The sequence below is a fragment of the Lipotes vexillifer genome, unplaced genomic scaffold (assembly GCF_000442215.2).
Source record: "Lipotes vexillifer unplaced genomic scaffold, Lipotes_vexillifer_v1.1 scaffold364, whole genome shotgun sequence".
NCBI lineage: Eukaryota > Metazoa > Chordata > Mammalia > Artiodactyla > Lipotidae > Lipotes > Lipotes vexillifer.
This window is the reverse complement of record NW_006793912.1, coordinates 486706-495733: the sequence shown is the minus strand read 5'-3', so window position 1 is coordinate 495733 and position 9028 is coordinate 486706. Positions and strand designations below refer to the sequence as shown.

Below are 9028 nucleotides of genomic sequence, written 5' to 3'. Positions count from 1 at the left end.
AGCAGGAGACAAGATGATATAGTGGAACACTTTATAGTGGTTAAAATGGCTTATTCATGTATCGATATGGATAACATTACAAAAATATAACTTTGAATAAAAATAGTACACTACCAAATGACATAAGAATTTGATACCATTTATATAACACTTGAAAATAGACAAAGTAATGGTGTATATTGATTATGGGTATCTACATGTGGAATAATTGTTTTAAAATATGCTCAACTTTACATTGATGGATGTGATAAAGTTCAGGATGATGGCTATCTCTGGAAAACAAGGAAGAGGAATTGGACTGGAGAGTGCTAAAAAAGAAACATCACTCTGATTTTTTTCTTATTACGTCGAAATAACTAGATCTGTTGAGTTATATAGAAATTCGCTGTTATCAACTGCTCTTTTGTAGGTATAGAAATATTAGATACTGAAAAATATTTTTAAATAAAATGCATTTTATATATGAATGAAATTTAATATAGTGGTTTGAATATTTTATAGCATTACTAATGGGTTAAGCCAATAAAATATGGGCAAGTATTTGTGGAAACTTAGAATTTCAGAGTTGTGTAAAATATTGGCTTCTAAATGATTTATATTTACTCTCAATAGTTCCATAAATTAATAATGCAGTAGTACTTTGGTTTAAGAATATGTGTATAACATTCTCAGCTAATATCCTTATGTGTATGGTTTTCTTCTAGGATCTGATGAGTTCTACTTACATAGAGGAATTGGGTAAAAGAGAAGTCACACTTCCTCCAAAATATAGGGAACTTTTAAATGTAAGTTAAACAATCATTTACTTATACTTTATTGTTTCTTTTTTGGAGCTATAATTTTTATCACATTAATATATCCAGTTTTTTTAACTTAGATAATATAATGGGCGTGCAAAATTGTCATTACTCTGAAGCTCACTGTAGTACTTTGGTAGGGCTGCCATATCAGAGTATCACAGACTGTATGGCTTAAACAGCAGAAACTTACTGTCTCACAGTTCTGGGGGCTGGAAGACTGGAATCAAGATGTGGGCAGGGTTGGCTCCTTCTGAAGGCTGTGAGAGGAAGATCTGTCTCAGGCCTCTCTCCTTGGTCTATAGATACCTACATGTGGAGTAATTCCACATCCTCTATGTGTACATATCTGCATGTTGTCTTTTCTCTACGTGGATCTCTGGGTCATTTCCCCCTTTTATAGGAACACTGGTCCTATTGAATTAGGGCCCCTTTTAATGTTCTCATTTAACCTTAATTACCTCTTTAAAGGCCCTGTCTTCAAATACAGTCATTCTGAGGTTCTAGGGGACAGGACTTCAGCATATGAATTTTGGGAGGACACAACTCAGCCCATAGCATTCACTGAGCTATGCATTTTGCCAATTGTAAGGATTAATTTTGCCTTCTCAGCATCACCAAATTAATATTTGTTTCAGAAAAAAGAAGGGATCACAGGGCCTCCTCCAGACTCTTCGGTGAGTTCACATAAATGTCTTCTAAGATCAGATTTAACACTTTTTATATCTTTGGTTGGGGGGATAGAGTTATCAATTCTATATTTTGGGATTATGACTATATTAGTCTCTAAATCAGATGAAGTTTCCATCTGTTCAGAGAACGGGGGTGGGCCTGGGGGTTGTTTCAATGCATGTTTATTTCCTAAGTAGTTTTTTTGAGGGAAAGAAGAATGGGGGCAAGAAAGTTTTAGGATAAAATAAATGTTAATAAAAATAGGATGAGGGTATCCTAACATGTAATATGTTGAGAAGAGAGAAACGGGAAAATAATATTTATTGAGCAGCCAGTTTCCTCCCAAACATAGGCTTTCATCTGAGTTATTTCGTTGAACATCTCATTTGGTAGTCAAGGAATTGCAAAAGTACATTCTTCGTTTGCTGGGTTTATAATCTGATCTGTCACTTGAATGATTCCTGCGTGTGACCCGTCGTGCTGCCTGTTTCTTTAGAAACCCCTGGGGCCCGATGATGCCATAGATGCCTTGTCATCAGACTTCACCTGCAGCTCTCCTACGGCTGATGGGAAGAAAACCAAGAAAGAGGTATTGTTTTTAATGTAATGAGGGAAACTTGTTAGAAACCATCTCATACTTTAAGACAACAACAACTTTTTAGTTCTGGTTATTACAATTTGGTTAATACGTTTCCTTCTTCTGTAAGTCAAATCTTTTGTATTTTGTTTTTCAGAAGTCTACAGGAGAGGTTTTAAAAGCTCAGTCAGCTGAAGTAATCAAAAGCGCTGCTCCACCCAAGGAGAAAAAAAGAAAGGTGGAAGAGGTATAAAAAAATTACTTCTTTAAAATTAAGCATGGTCCTCCTGACAGCAGTTGCTTTCCTGAGTCTCATCTAGCTGATTGGGGAGGACCCCAATAGTGCATCCCACCTACTGAGCATCTTTGCTCCCTCGGGCCTGTGTAGAATAGTGAAACCAGTCAGGGTTATATTGGTCATCTCCAGGCAGGCCTGCTCTGTTTCTACAAATGCTTAGGGGTGATCTCAGCACACTTGCCTTGGTTGTGGAATAAGATTATCTCACCAACACACGACACAGAAGAGCAGGATCCCAGAGGAACTGCACTCCTGGGACATCTTCAACTTGGTTTTCTAAAGGAGTTTGAGTCCTGTGAATCACTAGGGGGATGTTGTTATAGCTGCTTCTCTCCACCTTAACCACATTGCCTATAACTTAATTCTTGTGAATCCTGAAAGGTGGCACTGCAGCCCTGGGCTGGATGAGAAAACATGCCCCATCTGCAGATATTAAGGAAGTCAATGAGGTACTGACCTTGGAGTTCACATACAAAACCTGTTAGTCTTCAGGTTACAAGGTTACAAAGCTAATGCATTACACATGTTTAGAATTCTTGTACCATTTTTATTTTCTTAGAGATTTTAAATGAACTGTTCTTTGTCCTGCCTTACTTTCAGGGTCTGGCTAATTTAGATATTTATTGCTGGGGAGTTAGCAACCAGAAAGGATATTTCAGTGTTTGTCTTGTTAACCATCTAGAATTTTAATACTTAAAATGAACACTAATCTTCTTTGCCAATTCTCAAACGACACCTGACTAAACAAGATAACACGGAGGCAGCGGCCTGGTGACAAATAGTTTTGTCCGCTCTCATGGAAATTGGACATTTGTATTTTCAAAAGGTTCCAGGTGCTTCTCTTTATAAGAAGAGAGGGAGATGGTTGCAGATGGGGTGGGAGATCCTTTTTATAACTATGGGGGAAAATGTTGAAAACTTGTCCCAAATTAGAATAAAATCAAGCAACAATTACTTTATAACTGGATTTGCTGCGTGTTTAGAGTGTGATGCTGGGGAGAGTTTACCCCACCACACGCCAAGACCTTAACAAGCCTTACGAGCCAAAGCAAGCTTGTATTTGGCGGAAGAGAGTGTTCATATTAAATTTCAATTTTTAAAGAATTGTTTAACTGAGTCCTCTAGGGGAAAAGAGGAGGGAAAGCATAGAGCCGCCCTGCGGGCATCCTTGGCCAGGCAGTGTGGTGGTGGGGACCCTCAGGGGCGCCAGCCTATCAGCTCAGGGTGGGAGCTGGCAGTTGTCACTGTCACAATGCTGCTGCCTCTGCTGTCACTTCCTGTTCTGAGTCACTGGGGAAGGTGAGTCTCGCTGACTCCCAGCAACGCCCCCTGAGTCTGGGACTGCCCTGGTCTGAAATGGGCCAGTTTCTGTCTTCGACTTTCTCTGAGGTCTTGCCGGGCGCAGTGTGGCACGACAGGCTTTACGAAGGCGAACACAAGGGAGCAGGGGAAGCAGTCCTTGTCCTCCAGCACCAAGTAATGTATTGGGAGAAAGGGAAACTTTGATGACAACATAGTGCGAGGTGCACAATGTCTCAAGGAAAGGGTGGTCCTGGCAGGACCCTGGCGGTCCACCACCGAGGGCTGCATGGCAGCCAGCCAATGGCACATCTGCCTCAGGCTGTTTACAGATGGTTAAGGTGATTTAAGAAGATGATAATTTGGGGACAGAAAGTATAAACATAATCCCAGGATGAAAAGACTCTTAGAGTGACTAAAATCAGATAGGTAGATGTGAAAAAGTTATGTAAAAATAACTTTTAAACAGTTTGGGTTTAGGGATGCATATAAATGTATTAAATTTCCTCTAGAAAGTTAGCAAACTCCTAAAATTTGAACAAAAAGGACTATTCTACTCTTAACACTAGTTTTCCTTTTTAATTATGTACAAAGTATAAAGATTCTCCAATCCTCTGAATTCTTAAGTTGAATTTTTAGTTCCTGATGGTGAATTCACTATTTCCTGGGTAGTCTGCTGTGATAAGGCTCATAAAGGTCGATATGCTATAGGAGTCCACGGCCACTCCAGCACGTTCCGCACCAGATGATGCTTCAGAGAAGAGGTCCATGCCTACTTGTCATTCTTATAATGTATCATAATGCATTTATTCTGTAGTGATACCTCATTATTAATCTCCCCTATTTCTAGTGTAGTTACCTAGTCTGGAACTATTTCAATTCAGGGGATGTTTGTTTTCACCTCCTACTGGATACAAACCACAATGCAGTCATTTAAAGAATATAAAGATCAAAGAATAGAAGGGACCTAGCTGTGCATGTGACTCACTGTTCACAAGCCTAAGTGGAGAGGACAGTCCTATACAGGTGACTCTTTCATGAGGACTGTTTTATAGCCAATGACCTCACAAATCCCTGAACTGGGGAGTACCACTATATAACAGGACTTACTTCATATCCTGCAGTAGAATGTAACGGGAAATATTTTTTTAAAAATCCTTTCATCCCAGTTATTATTCTATAGAACAATACAACTATAATTCCAAAGCCTAGAAAAGTATGTGGCTTATTAAAAGTGCTCATTAAATATTTTAAAATTAATCAACTAAGCATTCAATGGAGAACCACAATCTTAGGCTGAGATGTAGATGGGAGCAATAGGCTGAGCTAGAATCAGCTAAATACCCACGCCACCCCCACCCCCCAGCACACACACACTTTTGTGCCCGGGAGCTCCTTGATTTGTGATTTAAATCCATGCCTTGATACAGGTACAAATTATTACATATCATGGAACTTTGCATTACCCACCAGGAGTTTAAAATCAAATGTTATATCCTAGAAGCCACTGATCTGCCATGGAACTGCACTTTTATTTCTAATGCATTTGGTTGTGCATGGTTCAGTAATCCAGTGACGTCTTGGTGTTACTGAAGGGATTTCTTTTAAAAGCAGTAAAACCAGGGCTTCCCTGGTGGCGCAGTGGTTAAGAATCCTCCTGCCAATGCAAGGGACACGGGTTCGAGCCCTGGTCTGGGAAGATCCCACATGCCGCAGAGCAACTCAGCCCATGTGCCGCAGCTACTGAGTGTGTGCTCTAGAGCCCGTGCTCCGCAACAAGAGAAGCCACTGCAATGAGAAGCCCACGCACCACAAAGAAGAGTAGCCCCTGCTCGCCACAACTAGAGAAAGCCCACACGCAGCAACGAAGACCCAATGCAGCCAAAAATAAATAAGTTAAATAAGTTTTTTTTTTTTAAAAAAAGGGAAAACTAATTATCTATGAATCAGCCAAGATTTATCATGGGATGCCTCTCCCCTTTCTGAACCATGTTTAACATTCATGAGAATTGGTTGTTTTCTCCCCCTTAGATAACTGCCTCATTGAGTATGACAGGTGAAGGCTGTAAAATAATTGCAGCCAGCTTGTGCACTGCGCTTACCTTTCTTCAAAGGATATTTTATTTAATTTTCTCTGCTGATCCTTACAAGTCAGCAAGCTAGGTAAGGATTCTTAGTAGCCCCATTTTACAGCTCAAGAAACTGAGCCGAAGAAAGTCTAGGTGGCTCCCCAAGGTCACAGAGACAAGGCAGGGACACCTCCCCGGGATTGCTGGCTGTGTTGTTTTTTTGTCCATCACCCTACACTGCCTACCTAACTGCTCACCAGGCACTTTAATCTGATTTGGTCTCCTCCACGACACCCGTGGATAAAGTGATGTCTTATTTTACATGTATTATCCAAATGCTTATTTTTTTCCTCCACCTTCCTCAGGCAAAAGCCAAAGAAGAGAAACTAAAGAAGTGTGGTGAAGATGAGGAAACAGTCCCACCAGAGTATAGATTAAAACCAGCCACGGTATGTTGTTTGCCACGGTGCGTGACAGCAGCTCACTCCTCCTGCCTTCGCATCACATTTTGTCCTGTCTGTACCCATGATGCTTAAGGACGTGTCTGATATTAACTCTGAAGACCCTGAACGCTTTATTCTCTGTCTTCTACAGCTGGACCCTTTAAAAGAGGGTTTCCTAAGTAATGACCGTGTGGTCATTAAAATTCCCACAAATTCAAGTGTTTCAACTATTAACCATGCTTGACATAGGTCCTTAACCTTAAAGCAGAGGAATAATTTGGGAATAATATTTTCTCTAACTGCTATATGGATAAAAGCACATAGATCTTCTAAATGGTAGATAAACATACAATGATTTACCAGTATCCTCAGTGAAGATGGTTTTGTTATTGTTGGTTTCAGTTTGACGTGAGGATGGTGGACTTATTCCTGTACTTATATTTGTAATTTATCTTTGAAATAATACACATAAACATATGGTAGAAAATAGCTACAATGCTTATATATGGAAAATTTCTCATTTTTTAGAAACATTCTAAATTGTGAATTCTGAAAAACCAGTTTTATAGGAATGATATCTTACCTCTTCACCCTGGGTTGGAGAATTGAAGCTTTATTCAATCTTTCATTGATGTAGTTGCATCTTTCTAGCCAAAGAACTTTTTGAAAAATTCTACTTCCTTATCCAAAAGATGGAAATTATTTTTCAGTAATTTTTAAATTTTATTTTATTTATTTATTTTTGGCTGCACTGGGTCTTCGTTGCCGCACGTGGGTTTTCTCTAGGTGTGGCGAGCAGGGGCTGCTCTTTGTTGCGGTGCGCGGGCTTCCCATTGCGGTGGCTTCTCTTGTTGTGGAGCACGGGCTCTAGGCGTGCAGGCTTCAGTAGTTGTGGCACGCGGGCTCAGTATTGTGGCTCGCGGGCTCTAGAGCACAAGCTCAGTAGTTGTGGCACATGCTGTGCGGCACGTGGGATCTTCCCGGACCAGGGCTTGAATTCCCCATGTCCCCTGCATTTTGGCAGGTGGGTTCTTAACCACTGTGCCACCAGGGAAGTCCCTTCAGTAACTTTTGAAGAAAAGTAATTGCATTATATTTTATAGCATTTGGTTTCTTGATTTTTACAGCTCAACTCCTTATTCTGATACTTTATAAAAGAATTAATTTGAAGCACAAACTCACTCAGATATATGGCAAAAAGAACAGTCTCTCCTCTCAAATCCTGGAAATTTCTAAAACAAACTTAATGGGACAGGAAAGCAAAATTTTCTGTTCATTTTAAATGTATTTTTAATTTCATTTTACAGGATAAAGATGGAAAACCACTCTTGGCAGATGTTGAAGAAAAACCCAAGGTTAGGAAATAAGTGTTTTTTGATACTTAGAAAACAATAGAACTGTAAGGTATAAACAGATAATTTTGACAGACCAGATCTCACTGTAGAGACTTGCATGCCCGCCTACTATTAAGGAAAGGGGAACTTTTGACAGCAACACCTGGCTTAGATCTCTGACTCTTTTTCACATATTTTAATGATTATTTATCTCATGAATTATTACTAAAATATTACAAATTTACAGGTGATGTTCGTTGAACATTAGGAGCCGATATCAAGAGGGCCCTTAAATTAAGTTGTTAGCACTTGGTTTGATCCTAATTACAGCATCAAGTGCTCTAATGATTCTATGCTGCCTTTACTTAATTTGGTGTTAATCAGCATAGTTACCTATCATGATGATATTAAGCAACTACATTTATTATAGTCACTTACTATGTGCCTGACACTACACTAAATGGTGTTGTATGTTATCATTTTGAGTCCTCACTGAATGAGGAAGGCACTATTATTATTCCCATTTTACAGGTGAGGAAATTGAGACACAGAAGGATTCTGTAAATAGCCCAAAGTCAAACAGCTAGGGAATAGCGAGGCTAGGACTCGAAACTCTGTCTATCCAACTCTGGGGCCCAGCTTCTGAATTACATGCCATTCTGTCATAGATCAGAGCATGTGGAGATTTTGACTAATTACAGTAAACGAATAATACCACTTCACCTGAAGGAACTAGGGATAGCAGAACTTTCCTGCCAAAACCACATGTGGTCATAGGGAAGGAGTATATGATCTGTGTTTCCTCTGACTTATTCATAAGGAAAGTTGCTGGAAGTAGAAAAAACAATCACATAAGGAAAAATGATAAAGATCTTCATTGGAACAAACAGGCAATCTTATTTGAGCAAAATTACTCTGAAATTGAAGTATCAGGAAAACTTTTAACTAAATAAACCATTAACATGTTTATGGTACTGAGGTGTTCAGTATTCCTTATTTGTTGCATGACACTTACCGTACATTGATAAATGAAACATATACCCTGTATAAATTAACTTTTGGTTTTAGATCCTAAAATATGACATAATATGTGTTTACCAGAAAACCTTTTTCTCTATGAAAGCTTTTTTCTTTTATCAAAGTAAAAATAATTTTCTTCATATTATATAATATTTCTTATGTTACAGCCCCTGAGTGAATCAGAACTCATTGATGAACTTTCAGAAGATCTTGACCGATCTAAGTGTAAAGAAAAACAATCTAAGCCAACTGAAAAAACAGAAGTACGTTTCTAAAAATAAAAATCGCTAGTTTTTGTTTTTTAATGTTTGTCTATAATCTGAAAAATGTGGGACCAAAACTTTTAACAGGAAGTGGCTGATAAAAAGGCCCATTTTGCCATCTTTTTTCACATGCGGTTTTCATCTTGCCTGTTTCTGGATGTGCTTTATTTTCCCAGGCTGACCCTCATATTCTTGCAGTTTAAGTCCTTTAGTTAATTATTCCTTCAGGAAGGCATTCACACCCATGCTTTTCTTT

General features: G+C 39.0%; 1 protein-coding gene across 1 annotated transcript in view; it reads left to right on the top strand.

The window, feature by feature from the left end:
- Nucleotides 1-9028, top strand: part of CAST (calpastatin) — a 134122-nt gene that overhangs the window by 99213 nt on the left and 25881 nt on the right. Inside the window, 9 exon segments of the mRNA XM_007466871.1 lie at nt 705-785; nt 1436-1474; nt 1966-2058; nt 2204-2287; nt 2474-2639; nt 2726-2793; nt 6078-6161; nt 7463-7510; nt 8677-8772. Of these exon segments, the coding sequence (XP_007466933.1) occupies nt 705-785; nt 1436-1474; nt 1966-2058; nt 2204-2287; nt 2474-2639; nt 2726-2793; nt 6078-6161; nt 7463-7510; nt 8677-8772 (759 nt within the window).